This window comes from Sander vitreus, chromosome 21 (genome assembly GCF_031162955.1).
Source record: "Sander vitreus isolate 19-12246 chromosome 21, sanVit1, whole genome shotgun sequence".
Taxonomy (NCBI): domain Eukaryota; kingdom Metazoa; phylum Chordata; class Actinopteri; order Perciformes; family Percidae; genus Sander; species Sander vitreus.
The window spans coordinates 2,582,636-2,601,779 of NC_135875.1; the positions used below are offsets into that span (position 1 = coordinate 2,582,636).

At 43.3% G+C, this 19,144-nt stretch overlaps 1 protein-coding gene across 7 annotated transcripts in view; it reads left to right on the forward strand.

The window, feature by feature from the left end:
- The window catches only part of baiap2b (BAR/IMD domain containing adaptor protein 2b), a 98,253-nt gene that overhangs the window by 22,767 nt on the left and 56,342 nt on the right, over window positions 1-19,144 (forward strand). For 6 of the 7 annotated variants that reach the window (XM_078279412.1, XM_078279413.1, XM_078279417.1 and 3 more), the window contains exons 2-3: window positions 2,324-2,399; window positions 7,780-7,866. In XM_078279412.1, coding sequence (XP_078135538.1) covers window positions 2,324-2,399; window positions 7,780-7,866 — 163 coding nt within the window. The remainder of the gene's footprint in view (window positions 1-2,323; window positions 2,400-7,779; window positions 7,867-19,144) is intronic. The other variant, XM_078279414.1, reaches the window with a different exon arrangement.

Consider the following 19,144-nt stretch of genomic DNA (forward strand, 5'->3'; position numbering starts at 1 on the left):
GTGTTAAGTCAAGAATGCCCAAACGAAAAACTGAAGTGGAGGTATACTTCTGCAGGAAGTGAACGCCAAACGATCTGTCATAAAGTGTCTCAATCTGCAAATAGATCGACATGGTCCCGGACCATGTTGCAGCTGCAGTAACTATGCCATTATGCGAGTTGGTCTCCTACTTTGGGCCTCTAAATGGACTGCATGCAGTCCATTTACCATTTAGGCACCAAGTAGGCCTGTTTCTGCACCTGAGACCAACTCGCATAATGGCATATTTACTGCAGCTGCAACATGTTCCAAGACCATGTCGATCTATTTGCAGATTGACCTGTTTCAAAAACTCTAATTTACAATTCATGTAGAATTTTGGTATCTCAGATGTAGAATACATTTATGGTGTATGTAACTCTGGCACTATAAAGAAATGTGCTCCATTTGTCAGTTTTGCTATTTGCAATGCTAAAACTTTAAACCTCAATATCTCAAAACTGATCTGAACACAGATAGAACCTTATTATTCTGAGGTAGCGCTATAGAGCCTTATACCGGACATAGCGCTTTACCATTTGCCTCTCATTCACCCATTTACACCCACATTCACCGACGGTGGCGCAGCCGCCATGCAAGGCGCTGGCCTGCCAACGGGGCCACTTGGGGTCCAGTGTCTAGCTCAAGGACACTTCGACATGCGGACAGGAGGAGCCGGGAATCTAACCGCCAACCTTGTGGGTAAAGGAAGACCCCCCTCTTCCTCCTTAATCACAGCCTGATCAATCACTAATTCTTGGAATGCATGGTTCCCAATTAACTTGACTTATGTGAAGTGTAGCGTTTACTTATTTTAAAAGACCCTTGACAAATAATAAAAAATCATTTTAAACATTGACAAATGATACAAAATAGTAGAATTATAGAAAAATTAATTATTTTTGTACACTTATTTTACACAAACATGTCGGCACTCAAACGTGTTTGTCTTGAGTGTGTATAGATTCTGTTACTTAAAAGAACAAACCACGAAAACCTTGGTTAGTGTCAGAAAGGTTCTAAGAAAAGTCTAAATCAGATTCATGCTGTGTTCTTACAATGGTGAATCCCATTGCCCTGGTAAATTCAATGCACATCAACATCAGTTGATCCTACTTAGCAGGTAAACATCCCGCCAAGCCACATACTGTAAAAGGGCGTGAGACTGCAGGGCCGTGTTAAGTCAAGAATGCCAAAACGAAAAACTGAAGTGGAGGTATACTTCTGCAGGAAGTGAACGCCAAACGATCTGTCATAAAGTGTCTCAATCTGCAAATAGATCGACATGGTCCCGGACCATGTTGCAGCTGCAGTAACTATGCCATTATGCGAGTTGGTCTCCTACTTTGGGCCTCTAAATGGACTGCATTTATAATATGCAGTCCATTTACCATTTAGGCCCCAAGTAGGCCCGTTTCTGCACCCCAGATTCTTTGTTTAAAAGTAAATAGGTGGGTTTTAAGAAGACATTTAGTTAGAACGGTTGGTGAATGAGGGCCATTACGTTTCCGCATGTTTATATATTTTTTTTTATATCCACCTTGATCTGCAAGTTCCCTGAATTCTGTTGCATATTTGGACCTGAGCAGACTGTTGCTATGGTGACAAATTATGTTTTTAGTGTTGGATCTAGCCATGTTGATTTAGTTTTGGTTTTATTTGTCATGGTTTGAAATATCTGCCTCTGAAATGGGATGGCACCATGGTGAGACACCACCAGAGATAAGTGAGAAAATGTTTTATTTATAATTTGGGTGAACTGACCCTTTTTGGAAAAAGAAAAGAAGAAGCAATTAGCAGGAACAGTGTGCTAGAGTTCAGTGAGTGTGAGGGAGAAGGAAACAGTGATGGGTCCAGGTCTGCTGCTGAGCTGAGGGGAGTCGGCAGCCAAAACCAGGTTTTATTTTAATAAAGGCGGCAGGGGAGGTGAGAGGAAACACACACACACACACACACACACACACACACACACACACACACACACACACACACACACCACAACATATGCACACAAACCCTCAAAGTGACTTGTTCTCTCTCTTTCTCATTCTTTCTCTGTATATTTCATCCCTCCAGTCCTCGCCATGAGCTTGAAATGAATCTCTGCTGCACTCTTCTTCGTCCTGGTTGGCTCAGCTGACTCTGCTGTGTGTAGGGCTGTGGCTGTGTGTGTGTGTTTCCATGTCCATGCCCCAGTAAAGAGTGGGGCGCCGTCATTGTAGCTCATATCAGCGTTTGTATCCAGATCTTGCCTGCTACTTGACTAACCCAACGTGCTGTTTTTGTTTCTTCTTCCCTTTTTCAGTCCATCATGGAGCAGTTCAACCCCTGCTTGCGGAACTTCATAGCCATGGGAAAGAGCTACGAGAAGGCGCTCACCAGTGAGTACAGCAACCATTTCTGGTTTTCTCTCCGTCTCCGTCCTTCCGTCATTCCTCCTGTCTGTCCAGTAGTCCAGGCAGAGGGCCGACTGACCCGACTGCTTTTACATCCTCTATAATATTTCCTGAGTAGAGATGTTCAGCAGTTTCACGTGTTGTTGACTACTGCATCAAAGCCCTCCACAATCCTTAAACTTGATGTCTTTGAACTACAGAAGCTAGTCTGTTGCTCTGGCTGTCTGCAAAAGTGACAGCAGTAATGCCCCCCCCTTGCAGAGAAGGAGAATAGAATATCTTTTCCCAAAAGATTGTGTTCTCAAATGTTAAAAGATGTGCTTATCAGAGATGACACTCTGAAGTTGATGTCCTCGATTGTTCCTCTGTGATGGTGTCCATGTCCACACGTCTTCCTCCCTCCACTGGTTCATTAATGAAATGTCCACCTCCACTGTACGTCCTTTGTCATTGCTTTATGTGTGTGTGTGTGTGTGAGAAATATTGAGGTGTTCATACAGCAGTGTCTCAAGGTTAAAAACAAAAGCACTGGAAATGTCTTGGGGGGGAGCTAAGTGGAGCACAAGCCAATGGGAAGTGGAACAGGAGGAGTCGCGAGAATAACGGTGCCCCTCGTGGGGCCAAGGAAACGAGAGCGAGCCGGTATCCAGGACAAGACGGGGTAAAAAAACAAAAAGAGAAAAAGAAGGGGGTGCAAGAAACGGTCGAGAGAGAAATATTTAGAAACACTGACTTTAAAATTAAAAGAAATGTGAAAAAAAAAAAAGATGTGTAGAAATAAACAGCCTTCATCGTTGTCCTGAAGCCTGTTAGTGTTTCATGGACTTTGATTAGAGTCACCCAGTCGGCATTGATAAAGATATTTCATGCTTCCAGATTATGCTCACAACAACGCTCTCAGCCTTGCCATGTATGTGTATGTCGTCAGATAAGACGAGCCTCCAAGCATGTTAAGCTCATCTATTGATAAGAAAACCTCTCTTCCACTGCACTCTTTCATGTCACTCTGCAGAGAGGAGGTTATCGGGGGACCGGATCATATTTCCAGTGATGGTGCAGCGGTGCTCGGTATGTTGTGTGCACAGCGTGGAGCGGGGGGGGGGGGCTCTCCTTCGTGTGCTTGGAGGGGGAAATGCAGGGAAGACTCTGCAGCCCGCGGGACCCATAAAGGAGGCCTCACTCCCCATCTGATAGAGAAGGCTAAAAATAGCCCTGCGACTCCCTGAGTGGGGATTACACTTCATCAATGCCAGGCAAGGCACAGAGGCAGGGTTTAGAGTAGGGCAGAGCAGAGCAGGGCTGCGCACCCAGCGTGTGTCTATTGTCGCTGTAAAATAAATGCCAGTGCAGCCTCTGGTTTCTTTAAGTAGAACTGGGGGTGGCAGGTTTGCATCTCTGGGGACAGTGGAAACCGGCGTGATGGAGGGAGGAAGCTCACTGGGTCTGTTTTTGTTTGTGTGAGTCTGAAAGCATTTGGACTTGATTGGACTGGATGTGAATAGTGTGGTTTGGGATGTGGTGCTTAGCCGGAATTCAGTCTTTATTATAAAAAAAATCTTATTACAGATTAGTGCAGCTCTGTCGGGAGCTGCGAGGCTGGAAAATGTTATTATAATGTTGGAGGTATCCGGGGCTGAGAGAAGATCTCACCTGGGAGAGGCTCCATGTGTGAAAGGAGAGAGCTCCAGTAAGCACTGATTTGGTAGTTTAAAGGTATCTAGTCTTAGTTTAAACTGCATTACATTTGGCTACAAGAGAGATCTAGATATAGAGCTGCAAAGATGAATCGATCAGCTGTTATGAACTTTTGAATTAATCACCAACCATTTTGATAATTGATTAATCAGTTTGAGTTATTTCTGAGAAAAAACTGATGTAATTGCAGCTTGTTATGTGTGAATGTTTTCTAGTTTCTTCTCTCCTCTGTGACAGTAAACTGAATATCTTTGAGTTGTGGACAAAACAAGACATTAGAGGACGCCACCTTGGGCTTTTTGGGGAAACACTGATCAACATTTTTCACCATTTTCTGACATTTTAGAGACCAAACAACTCCATTAATCGAGAAAATAATCAACAGATTAGTCGACAGTGAAAATGATCCTTAGTTGCAGCCCTGTCTAGATTGCGTATTTCAGTCAGGGTGACAACATATGATTCTATTTATTATTGGATAATCTGCCTACTATTTCTTCATGTTATCGATTGATAAGTCTGTTTTATATTTTTCAGATCATCATTTCCCAGAGCTTAAAGTGACGTCTTTTAAACTGCTTGTTTTGTAAAGTCCAAAACAGAAACCCAAAGATGTAACGTTGTCAGTGTGATGCAGCTCTTAACTTCCTAACTACACCCCCCGAATACAGCCACTAAAAGTGACCTGCGAAGCGACAAATCAAATCTTTCTGGGAGGGAATGTGAGAGGGGATTTGATTTGCATTGATTTAATGTGGAGTCTCAGCTGATAAAGACTTCTTCTGTGTTTGTGTTTCACACTCTCCGCTCTGTATCGTAGCTTTAAATCACTCTTCTAACCCGCTTCACAGGCAGAACCCTCCTCCTTCCTTTCTTTCTTCCTATCTTCCTCTTTCGCTGTCATTTTTCAACTGGCAGACAAGCAAAGCATCTCCTCAAGCTAATTCCCGCCTCACCTGTCCCCGCTCTCCTCCCGGCTGGGATTTCTTCCGGACATCGATTCAGTTAGCCTCACCTCCATCTCATCTCCCGCACTCTCATATCCCACCTAAGCTGAACACAAGTCAGGCTTAAGAAAAGCCAGAAAAGTGTCTTGGATTGTCTCTTTGTCATACTTTATCCGGAAGGGTTGCACTGCTGTGTAGAGATTTACTGCTTTTTATCTCAGTTCATGGTTTTGATAAAGAAGTGCAAGCAGACAGATATTTCACCAGCCTTCTCAACATTGTCTTATTTTTATTATTTTAAATATGTTTACAGACGTCGTCTTCATTTTTCAGAACAATAACTTGCATAGCAGTGGGCTTCGCTCGGCGTCTCTGTGGACTCGACATAAACAACCAGAAGAGAACCTGAACTCAGAATAGATTGCCATTGTTTGCCATGTGGATATATAAATATGTTGTCATTCCCCCCCCCCCCCTCTTGGGGATTCTGCATGACTTTCCACTTGCAGTTCAAAGCACAAACACCCTGTCAACGTGACAGCGTTGTAATAAACTCAGCCCTCCATCCACATGTATCTCCTGACTGGACATGTGTCCTCTGTCTCCATGGCTGTCACATCGCTGTGTGGCTAACCCCTGAACCTGCTTCAGTTCACCGTCGCTGCTGCTTGAGGCCATCTTGTCCCAGCTTTTTTAAGACCTGAGTCACTGTTCTGTCTCAGCCAGTGTCCCTGGCTTGTGTGACAATGCACCGCAGAGAAGAATACTGACATACAGTATTTGAATTGCAAAGTGCTTTGACATTATTGCTGTGGATTTTTTTGTCAGCATACTTTCAAGCATGATTGCTAAGATGGTGCCGTTTTAGGATTTTAAAGATTCAGTCCAGCCAAATAACTAAACCAAACATGTTCTGCTTACCTATAGAGGTATCTAGCCATGTAGATAGTTTTTGGGTTACAGTTTACTTGAAGGTATCTACATAAGAGTGACATGACACTGTCATGAACGTGTCCTAAACATTATAAACAAGTCATAAACGTTTATGACATAACGCTTCTTTTAGTAAGTGTCATTCAGTTTTTGTCATGACAAGTTAGGGTTGTGGTTAGGGTAAGAGTCAGGGTTAGAGTTCAAAGGTCATGACAGTGTCATGTGTTCATAACAGTGTCATGACAGTGTCATGTGTTCATAACAGTGTCATGACAGTGTTATGTGTTCATAAGTGTCATGCCACTCCTATGTTGACACCTTCAAGTAAAGCATTACCAGTTTTGGATTTATCTGCTGAAATCTCATTTTTGAATGCTGCAAGTAGCAGAAATGAAACTCCGTTCACCTCCGAGGCGGTCCCGTGGTCTGGGTTTGACTGCATTTCATCGTATCAATCCTGGCGATGAATCCACATCCTCTCATATCACAACTACAGTATCTAGGTTAAGCCGCATTGCTGTATTCAGAACTGTTCAACTGGCTTCTGATGAGCCTTTTAAACTCAACGTGGACTTCCTGAATCCTCTTCCATTGTCTCACTCCACCAGCGCAGCCTCTTATGTCGTTTTAACGAACGCAGGGTTTGTTCTTTTTCCCGTCTGAACGCTTTTTTTGCAGAGTGGGGACTCCTTCGGGTGCCAGATCATAAAGAGCATGTTAAATTGACAATGGCCTTTTTAGGGAAGTTATGCACAGTTGACCTTAATTACTAGCTACATCATTTCAACAGGCGATAGCTGTGGTCTGCGCCAGCTAAAAACGGACAGCCTCCTACCTGAATGTTTTGGATGTTGCACTTAAAGGTGCTGTAGGTAGGACTGTGAAGATCCAGGACTTAGCCAAAAAAATGTGAACATCGTCAACTTCTCAGTCCCTCCCCCCTTTTCTGCTAAAGCCCAAAACTGTCTCCTAAGGCCCTCCCCCCACAAGGGAGAGCTGTGCACGATGGAGCGTGTGTGAAGAGGGAGGAAACCTATCTGCAGCTCGTGCGCGGGGAAGGGGGAGGGGAGGACGCTATGAAATGAGTGTGCCTGAGCAGTGATTGACACGCAGTTAGACAGCCCCCCCCCCCGGCCCTGATTGGTGCATCTGAACAGGGAGCTGTGGATTCTTGCAAATCGCACTACAGAGGAGCTGGATTTTTTTTTTTTTTTTAAATGACCTGCTTCATGTAGTTCTACTGGAACATAGGGTCAGTGTCAGCAGATATGACAGAAAGATAGTTAGTTAGTTTTATAAGGCTTACCTACTGCACCTTTTTAAAAAGAGGGAGTGTAAAAGATTTGATAAAGGATTTACTGGCCTCTGAGCTTAGCTATTCTACCAACCTGCAGTCAGATCTGAAATGGAAGCGGCTACCAAAACACAATCCTTGTTGATAGCAGATTTCAAAAGAAAGAAAGCTTCAACTTAAAACTGTTTGCATGGCTAGATACCATTATGGTTAAAGGTAAAGCCTTTACTCCCAACAGATTTGTGCTAAAGAAAACCTGTTGTTGTTGTGCTTGGGACTAGTCTCTCTCTAGCTTTCTCTCTGTATCTGTAGTTGCCTCCATAGAGCTTTTTCTTTTCCTGCCTGGTCTCCATTTCCGCCTGTCGCTCTTATTTCCCATGCCCAACCTTGCCTCTCTGGGGATGGGTGGTTCTTGTAGGGGAGGGTTGCAGAGCTGAAGAAGATCATTTCAACTCCGCACCCTTGATCTGATGCCCCAATGCTTCCATGTTTCCAGGTGTCACATATGCTGCAAAGGGCTACTTCGACGCTCTGGTGCGGATGGGCGAGATGGCCAGCGAAAGTCAAGGCTCTAAGGATCTTGGTGAGTCCTCGTAGTGGCTGTAGCACCCCTGGTGGGGGTGGAGGGGGGTTGCACAAGCAGATGGTGAATGGGATGGCTCGTGCTGTTGAGCAGAAGCAGCTGATGTCCAAATCTGAAACCGGACACACACACACACACACACTTTTTACAGTAACTCAGTGCTCAAATGCCTGTTAAAACAGAGCATTTGTCTGCATTTTACTGCAATTTGGAGCTTATTTGATGCATTATTACCCACAATTCATATAATCAGTCCAGATAATTAATTCTGCATGTTTTTCACAGCATGCCCATTTGGATAATCTCTTGTTTCCCTCACATTCAGGAAAGATAAAGGCTCTCCAGTTGTTTTTATGGCACCGTTGTGAGCAATTAATGAATTCACAAATTTGTCTGGCATTTGATATTCATGACAGCACACATGGCAAGGTTGATTTGCTCTCCTTTTATATATACGGTGCTGAAAAAAACCAATCCTCCCGTTTGACTGCTGCTTCCAGCAGCATGTGAGGAACGATCCTCCCAGCTCGCTCAGCTTTCACGCAGTGGTTGTCTGGTTTCAGTTGGATCAGCCCTGGTTCTGCTCATTATAGACCTAACTATAGTGATCATTTGCATTGGCGAGAATGAAACGCCCATTTCTAGCACAATACACAGGTAGGAAACATCTGAATGAAGTAAGACAGGCCTGTATGTCGCGCTCTGTGCAAAAGTTGTGTCACAGTTGTAGACCCAGTCACACGCCGGGGAGTGTGACAAGTCTGCGTTAGCTCTGGACCACTGCATCCTCTTTGTTTTTTCACCGTTAATGGGACTTAAGATACCAGGCGTAGATTTGAAACAGCATGGGAGAGGAAGGAAGGAGGGAGGGATGGTGAGGGGATGGTTTAACACGGATATCCGAGGCAAATGTGGAGGATATAAAAGCTGGATTCATTTTTCACGAGGAGACTTTTTTCCGGGTGCTCCCTTGCACTTCTTCTCGAGCCTCATCATTTCCGTTACCCTCCCTGCGTCTCTTTGAAATAAATACTCACCTGAGCTTGTGTGCACACAATACTTTTGAGTAGTGAAAAAGCTCATTACTAACCCTGCATTCAGCTTCAACTCCATAATTCATACAGTGATGTGGTTGCAACCACTTTAAGATCACGGGAAGTTTCATCGACTGTACTTCCTGCAATAATCTTGCAGCTTTATTGACCAGTCCCTCCAGAAAAAGGTAATTCAATGCATAATCAGCCAAAGTCCGCATATTTATGCGGAGGCCGCACTTTTGCCGCATAAATTGCCTATTTCTGCGCAAAATATGCGGGGCTTGCATGATTTCATAATCCCCGCATTTTCATTGCAAAAAAGTCACGTATATTTTAGCAGAAAGATGAAAAATGTTGCGTTTACTTCACACAAGAGCAGCCATTTCCCCTGTTGCCATGGGAACGTTATGAAGTGACGTAATTACGCGACGTGAACATCATCGAAAAGCTGCAAACCCCGCGATGAAGCCACGATGGAACCGCGGTTTTGGAAGTTCCCGCCATTTCATCGCATAAAATTGCTTAAATATCCCACATATTCCATCACATTTTTTAAGAAAACGTGACTCATCATCAAGGATGTTTGCCCGCAACAATCACAAAAACACTCCGCATTTTTCTGGAAGGACTGATTGTACGTACAAGCCAGTGTGCGAAATACCAGTCAATTGTTGCGCAATACCGATCTAAATTTTCTCAATATGCAGTAGGCCTATGACATAACAATATTTCATGGATACAAGCCAAGACAATCAGTCTAATAGCCTATATAACAACACACACACGCACACACTTAACAATTTGTTAATCTGGCTTGCTAGCCATTTTTAGTATGACTCTGTTTGGTGCACATGGCTAATTTGCATACGTGCACAGGACAGAAAAATAGAACATATTTGTGAATAAATGTTTTGAATTGTGAATACTGGACATGGTGCGCTTAAAAACATTTTAGTGACCATTAGTGACAATAAAATATTTTAATTTTTTTTCACAAAATTTGAGTCAAATTTTGCTTTTGAGACTTTCAGGGGGTCTCATGGGTTAATCGGGGGATCGAGCCCCCCCGGACCCCCCCTCGTATTTCGCACACTGGTACAAGCCTATGACTCATCTAAATGTTCAATTATTAAAGCCCACCTCAGAGTATAAGTAAAGGCCTTGGCATAGCATAAACCGTTATTTTCGTCTGTCAACTAAAATGGTAGAAAGTAAATACCACTTTGTGTTTTTTTTAAATACAATCTATATGTAATTACATAAAAGCGTACAAGATTGTTTTTGGCATCACAATGACTCAAAAACAAGTTTGACTTGGTGTGCAAACTTCTCAACAGGATATCCCATCATCCATCTGTACATCCCCATTTCCATCAGCTTGTTGTGCATTCTGCAAAGTCCTGCTTTGTGTCTTACACAGCTGTGCTTTTGTAGTCTTTTGTCTGCGTGCTTGTTAGAGGTGCCTGTTTTGTGTTCCTTTTTTGATTTCTTTTTTGCTGGCAGCCTAACCATGACTCAGCAGGCCTTTAACTCAGCAGAACCTCCCCTCCGCCTCCAGTGAAATGACAGACTAGGCTGAGCAGGACGGATTGATGCCGTCCCCACAAATCAGCTCAGGGCAGCTGTGGTCTGTGCAGACAGAAGTGGGAATTGCTCTGACGACGCTCATTGCTCGGTGGATGCTTTAGCATATTCCACGACTTGTGTTGAGCCTCACGGCTTCAGTAAATTAACTTTGGAAATGCTAATTATCTGGCAACATGCAAGAGTGAAAAGTTTAGTTTTAGGAGGATTATTAAATTGTAACTTCAGTTTGTATATAATGTAAGTTAGGGCTGCACAATATATATATATATATTTTTTTTTTTTGTAATCGTTATCGCAGTATCAACTGGCGCAATAAACCCATCGAGCGACATATCGCGAAACGCACGTTTTGTGTTAGCTGAAAGAAAATATCAGCAGAAAACTGCACATTTAATTTCCTCAGTCGTTGGTCTGTTTTAATGATGAGAGGTGGTGGCGGTTTGCTAAAAGTCAGGATTTCTCGGCTTATTTTTTTCTCTAAAAGAGGTCAGGGGAAACATTGAACACCATTGTTGTTGAATACAGTACGGTGAAAGAAAATCATAAGCCTGCTAGCTTATTATTAGCAGATAACAAGGGGTGTGTGTGTGTGTGTGTGTGTGTGTGTGTCACTCACCCAGGGCTTTACCTCGCACTTCATAATAGATGAGGACTGAAGGCAGATTTGTAAAATCTGCCAATTTGTGCATTTAATTGGGTTTTGTTGAGGGGGAAATGTACGGGCGCATCGGTGCCAAATTAACGGGGCTGGACTGCCTGATCTCTCTGAGGCGGCAGAGCCTTCCTGCCCGAATTCACTCTGACTGTACTCGCTGAAACAATGTAATTAATCAGAGGGTGAGATAAACAGCAGCTGATGGCATTAGCACATGAACAGGGGATGTGGGACTGCATGCGACAGGGCGAAATAAGGAGATGAGGGAGAGTTGGGTTTGAGAAATTGAGCTTGATGGAGAAAGTGAAGAACATTATGCACTTTATGGCGGAGAATCACTGGACTGTTTGATAAATTAACTTTGTTAGCATCACTGATAATATCCAGACTTAATGGATAACATAACATTAAGTGTCAATTGGGATTAGGGCTGGACGATATGGAGAAAACAAATATCACAATATTTCTGTCAACAATAGAATATCTGACAATATCAATATTGCAGTGTTGACTATTGGTGCTTTCGCAAAATGTGTATAATAATAATAATGTATGATGGATGATGGGATATCCCATCATAACTGTTCACCCCCATAAAAAAATAAAAGTTGCCAAATGGTTCCATTGGCAAGACCAAAGTGATCTGTGTGTTTGGTCGTTGTGAACTGAGCTATCATCGCAGCACATCCAGTCTGAAATACCACCTGATGGCCAAACACACAGCTGATGCCAATTCTCCGCCCCCTCGTCAAAGCCAGGTGACAATGGAGGACTTCAGACAGAAGCACAGTGGATACCACAACTAAGAACAAACTTACTGCAGCCATAGCTAAAAGGGTGGCTACTGCATGTAGGACGAGGATCTAGCTAACATCATAGCATTTAAATGAGAGAAAATAATGGGACAAAAAGTGTGATTAATTGCGATTAAATATTTTAATCGTTTGACAGCACTAGAAATAACCACATGGGAAAGCCATTTTTTTTTTTATACTCCTGTGTGAATGAAATACTCGACAAATGAAAAGGATTGTCTCATTTTATTAAGAACTTTAGTGCAAAATGAACACAACGTGCAAGCATCAGAACGTAAAGCATCGTGCAAACAACGTAAATATTGCTGTTAACGCAGTTCGGATGCTGGTTTCTCGACATCCCAATAGAAACAACAGAAAAACGTACACAAAAGACATTTTTGATGGTGTCTTGACGTTATAGATATTGTCATATAGCCCAGTCTTATGGAGCATAAGGATCACAACTGGAGACATTAAAAATGCCACACGTTAGAGCTCCCCTTATTGTAAAGACTAGGCAATACATGTTGACTGAAGTGTGGGTAGTTGGTGATGTATAAATGAACGCTCAATAGTTCCAAACTAGACCCTTGAAAAGTCACTCTAAATGCATGTTTCACAACAAAGTCACAGTTCAGTTCCATTTACACTGAGTTCCCGATACCCAACCGTAAGATTTGAACTCCTGTTCTCAGTAACACAGTTATCTGAATGAGGCAAACCGCAAATAAGGTTATTACACTCAGATGTTCATCGCTGCACTCTGGAAAATCTTCTTGCGCGTGTGATCGTAGCGTGTAATTTTCCACTGGAACGCTCTGCTATTTCAGGGAGGCACTTTAGAAACGGAAGCAGAGGTAGAGGAGCAGTTTAATGGTAGATTTCTCACACACACACACAATGTATACTGTACACCCTCACATGCCAGAGCAGGCATTGCTCAAACTGAGTAATTAGAACAAAAATGAACATTACATGATTGTTACCCACTTGTGTAGCCTAACATAAACTGACTCACATCTCCTCATGGTTGACACTTGTTCATGGTGAGCACAGCCCTGACAGCTCGGCACAGGAAGGGGAAATGATGCCTCGCTGTGTTTCATTCAGTCATTCTTAATTTACACGATGCTGTCAGAGTTTTGACCAACTGCTCTGCTGCATGACTCCGTGCGTGGATGAGAGACGAGATCCCCCACGACTGCAGTGTGTGGAGTGTCATCCCACTCATCCTCTCCTCTTTCACTACTGCGTTCTCCCCCCGCATTGATGTGGGAGCTCAGGCAGCCCAGGGAGAACACGCCGACTCTGCACACATTTCTAAAAATAGGAGAAGCAAAACGCCTCGACTGGAGTGCCTTCGAAGGAGGAGGAGGAGAGACGGAGTACAATGCATTATCCGCAGCCCAAAAATGTCTCGTCGGAGATGTCAGTACGGCTGAAAACACCGTCGTCTTTCTTCCGTATGCTAAATATGGACATGGTTGTGAGGGGTGTAAAAAGTACAAAAAAAAAAAAAAGAGGGAAGCTCCTGCAGTTCCGGTTCCCCTCTCTGACCATAAAAGGTCTCTGCTATTCAGATGCAAATTTCAGCAGAGGAATTCGCTCAGGTCTGCGCTCTGGCACTCAAACCTGAAGAAAAATATAGATTTTGGCTTTGATTTATAAAATCTGTCAGCGTAACTGATTTCATATCAGTAGACTCTAGATTTTTATTACGTTTTATACAGTTTATACATAGTCATGTAGCTCCACCTGTCACATCCTCAGGTCTCCCAGCTGTTGCTTTTCATCCCTACCTCCTTAGAACAGGGGTCTTCAACGTTTTCTTTTAAGCCAAGGACCTCTTAACTGAAAGAGAGACGGAGCAGGGACCCCCTACTACATATATTGTATAAAATGAAGTTGCGTATTGAAGGGCGGCCTAAAGCCTTTTTACATATCTTTTTTAGCATAGAACCCTACGCTATTAAAAGAGCCTAATAATTGTTGGCATCATTTAATGAATCATGTTTTAATGTTAAACATACATGTGGCACAGTGAATCCTTAGAATGAACTGTATAGGCCTACACGTGATAGGCGGCAAAACCGCTTTTCAACTAGGTGCTGAGCTGCTCTGGGGGGAAAGTTCAAATTGTTTGAGTCCTTTGCAGCGGCCCGGGTTCAAATCCGACCTGCGGCCCTTTGCTACGTGTCATTCCCCATCTCTCTCCCACCTGTCTATCCACTGTCACTCTGAAATAAAGGGAACAAAGCCCCTAAAAATAATCTCTAAAGTTCAAATTATTTCAACCTTGACCTAGTTGCCGCCGACCTTTCGAAAGCGCAACCAATGAGATAACAGCATGTCGTTACCTAGCGACGGGAAATGGCTTCCTTATAGGCCTGCACGATAAATCGTTATAAAATCGCGATCTCCATTCACCCCTGTTTAATTTTTAAGTTATTTTTAATTAATTTTAATTTTAATTTTTATATTTCAGGTTTTTTTTTTATTTTGTTTTTTTCACCTTCAATTAATTTATTAAAAGCATTTGGCATTAACATATTTTAATTATGTAAAGACATGTTCAAGGAGATCAGATAGAGCCTGTATCAGGGCCATATTTAGTTCAGTGTGTTATATGTCACTATTTCTGGTAGCCTACTGTATGGCCAGTGTGGAGTATCTTTTTGTGAATGTACCCGAGTCAAACTTTCATTTAAAAGCATAATTAGGACGGAGGCGCCACTCCCATTCAAAACGCCATTTAACATTCACAAAAAGACCCTAGGTTGCATTTTGGCGAGCGCTACGCTTTAAATATTCCTGACCAACTTTCACCAACTCCAGCTGCTACACTGCTAGATATTTCCTCGCAAATTAACATGGTGTATCCACATATTTTCATACTCTATTTTTGGCTCTTATTAAATTTCCCTTCCATCCCTTTTCTCTTCTAATTCTCATCATTGTCTCACATGTTCCCATTGCCGAGGGCTGAACACACTTCGGCTTAACATCCATCTCATTAAAACAATTTAAGGTTAAATCACATGGCCAAATTTGAGGTCCAGGAAACAATTACCCTTTGGTTAATTAATTCATAGGAACACGGTTTAGAAGAGTCGGCCTTCAAGGCATATTCCTCCACTTCATCAGACATGCTGTGAAAGGATGGAGAGGCTTTCACAAACAGGAACAAGACTCGGGCGCCCGGATAGCTCAGTTGGTAGAGCGGGCGCCCATATATAGAGGTTTACTCCTCGACGCAGCGAGCCCGGGTTCGGCCCTTTGCTGCATGTCATTCCCCCCCCTCTCTCCTATTTCATGTCTTCAGCTGTCCTATCAAAATAAAGGCCTAAAATGCCCCAAAAATTATCTTTAGAACAGTAATATCACAGACTCAATTAGGCAACCGCAGGGGAGAATCTAATTCTCGTGGGTCAAAAATACAAAAGAAATCCTTCCTGCTGTTCAATAGTCATCACTGAATTTTACTGTATCATTTTCTCCTCATTTGTCTCTGAAATAATTACTCATTGTGCACAGCTGCATGGCAGCAGCAGAAGTATGAGCACTGGCTCCTTGGAAGCAGAGCGGAAGAGGAAAGCAATAATAAATACTCATAAACAAGGACGGGGAAGCAACATCCTCGGCGACACTGAGATCTGAGACCATAGACTGTTATTATATTGCCTAGCATCTCTTAGGGGAAATCGTCCTCAGTATTGAATGTTGTTTTCCCTCCAATTGTGTCTCGTTTGAAATCTCACGTTGCTCCGATTTGAAGAAAAACAACTGGTGACCTCGCCGTGACCCTCGTTTTTCTGAGCCAACACGCAGGCTCAATTTCCCACCGGGCTTCGACCCCAATCTGAATTCAGCCAGCGTTCACTCTGCGGAGAGGGAAACTGCAGCGAGAGCACTCTTTCAAGGTGTGTTTTTTTTTTTTGTCATCTCACAATGTAATAGTTCTCCCACTCCCACTTATCCTGCAGGGGACAGTTTCTGCTTGTGTCCAACCCTAAAACGATTGATTGTGGCATTTTGAATCATCAATTTTAGTAGAGAGCTGCTTCTCTTTCTCCATCTGCATGTTCGTGTCTCATCTCAAGACAAGAAATATGGAAAACTTGAAATAGTATGGGAGTGTTTCTGTGCAGAGGTGTGCACAAACTATTGGGCGGAGGCAAAAATGAAAAAGAGGCAGCTTTTGCCTGTTCAGGCTTAGGATACTTTAAGGTACTTTGGCCAGCCAGAGGGGCTATTGGGCTAATCATAAGGGCACTGGAGTGAGCTGCAGAGGCCCTTGGGCCAAGCAAGGGGATTGCTAGAGCCTCGTAGAGGGGCGGTTGGGCCACACAGAGGGGCTCTTTGGCCAATCATGGGGGCACTTGATTAAACTGTTGGCAGTTGGGCCAACAGCAGGGGCTCGAGGCACTTGGACTGATGAGAGGGGCATTTGATTTCACCAGTGGGGCATTTGTCTAATCATACGGACACTTGTTTTAAGAACATTTTTTGGGCATTTTTGCCTTTAATCACCAGGCGAGCATGAAAGGGGAGAGAGGGGAAAGGCATGGAAACCTGCCGCAGGTCGGATTCGAACCAGGGACCTCTGCGTTGAGGAATAAACCTCTTTGTATGGGCGTGTGCTCCAATAGTGGGCATTTTTGACCACTCTATATAACTTTCATGAATTTGGCACCCACCTGCTGTGAACATTAGTTTTTTTTTTTTTTTACCCAACCTGTCTTTTATTTTAATTTCCAACCGGGGTCAAGTTCCAATCTAATTACCAAAACCCAAGTGACCGATCTCAGATGGGAGATGTGGCTATATCTTATGTCATCAGAACCGCGCCACTGTACCAATTTAGCTTTCCCTTACTATCTCTGCCCTTTAGAAAGTCATTGTCCTATAGAGCCAGCTCAGGAGGGGAGGGAGGACGCAGAGAAAGAGAGAGAAACCGAGGGAAAAAAAAACGAGAGACAGAAGAAAAGAGGAAGGCGAGACAGAGAGTGATGATGTTCCCGGCTCATTAGCAGCCAGTCTCTGGTCGAATCAAACACTCGCTGCCAACAGAGCGCACAGGCCCGGCTACCACCCGCCATTCATTACAACCCGCACCACCTGTCTTCTGCCTCCATTTCATGTTTCTGTCTTGAATGTCACATTTATCCACTCTTTCAAACACGCTGTTTTGTCAACAGTACGCTGCAGGTCTTCTTGAGTGCCATTTGACTTTCAAAAAGAGATCCGGGAGGGATTGTGTAGCGCTTGATTGAGCATATGAATGTAATAGGGTAGGTAATGTGGTTTTAATAACTTCAGACTATAAAATGTCCTTGAGGTGTCGCAGTATCCTTGATGTTGGGATTCAGCCAAATGGTGACTTAATGATTCTGATAATAATGAAGTGAAGTACATGCTCTGATCTGAGGCACTGCAGGAAATCAACTGGCCCCACACACACACACACACACACACACACACACACACACACACACACACACACACACACACACACTCTGTTCTACCTATTTTCTTAGTACAAAATCAAGAGACAACAGAGAGAAAAAGACATTGTGAAACTGAGTTTTTTAGGTTTTAAATGCCTGTTTTGTTCCCTATTCCTGTGGGATTCCCAGTTTATAAAAACTTAACACAGTAAAACTTTTCAACCCCTTGTTTGCTTCACTTTGAGTGCACTGTCACTAAGCTGTCAGTAAATCCTCAAACACTTGTCTTGTCTGTCACACCTTTGAAAAACAAAGCCTCTATTTGAGTGTTTGGTGTGTTAAGCCCCCAACGTCATCTTCCATCAGCGCTGCCTGGAAGGCACTAGGATTAGGCAATGGTTAGGGTTAAGATAAGGGTTAGGTGCCTTGAAGTCGACGGTCGCAGCGCTGTCTTGAAGTCGACGTTGGGGTCTTAAAACACCATCGAGCCTTTGGGACACGTTTGTAAGCCTGCAGTCCTTCTTCCAGTCTGATTTAGACTATCGTCTGCCTTTTGCGAGTCAATGACTCTGTTTACACTTGGTTTTAAAATGAATCTGGGCGATGATGACAGCACTAAACACAAGAGTAAATGACCACCAAGACCCATCTTGCCGAGGTGGTCTGGGATGCATTTGACCACATATCATTTAAACGCTAGTATCGCATTGCCAGACCTTCCTCCACAGCGCTGCGGAGGAGGGTCTGGCTAGTCCACACAGCATTCCGGGATGTGCTAAGCACCGGATGGAGCCACAGTGCTGCTGCAAAATAGCCTCGGGAAGGAACTTGTTTTGGTGGAACATGTGTACGTTCAAAAGTAGTTTTAGTCGTGCAACAGAAAACTCAGATTGGACAGATAGTCTAGCTAGCTGTCTGGATTTACCCCGCAGAGATCTGAGGAGCAGTTAACCATAGTCCTCCACCGGAGGTTAGAACACCAACACAGAGAGAGAGGAAGGGGACGGACATCCGGCTGAAAAAGAGGGACATCCGGCGGAATTTCCGGCGTCAACGGAGCAATCCCAGAAGTGGAACGACGTGGATATAGACTAAGTAAACGCTGATGCGTCTCTGACAAGGACGTCCTGGACGTAGTATCAGAGTAGCAACGCTCTACAACTGGCCCATTTTACAACCAAGTGCTGTTCATCGTTTTGCCCGATGAAAGATGCATTGGACACTTCTGACGCGATATCTCCAGCTATACAGACACAACTGCTAAGTGTGAGTGTGGACGCAATAACTGTTCACAGTTCCCTTTGACCAGTGGTGGAATAGTACTAAATACATTTACTCCAGTACTGTACTTAAGTACAAATTTGAGGTACCTTTACTTGAGTCTTTTTCTTTTCATGCCACTTTCTACTTCTACTCTGCTACATTTCAGAGAGAAATATTGTACTTTTTACTCCACTACATTCATCTGTTACAGCTTTAGTTACTAGTTACTTTACACATTAAGATTTCTGCACACAAAACACGTTTCTAAAATCTGATGTTTTATTCTAAAGTAAACTAGCCAACAATATAACGGCTACAAGTCCAGCTGACATGATTAGACCATTAAACACACAACTGGTTGGATCCTTTACTCTTTCTACAATGGGAGGATTTTTCTGCATTGAGTACTTTTAACTTTTTATACTTTAAGTACATTTTCCTGATGATAATTACATACTTTTACTTTTAAGGTATTAGCAAAACTGGAGTTGG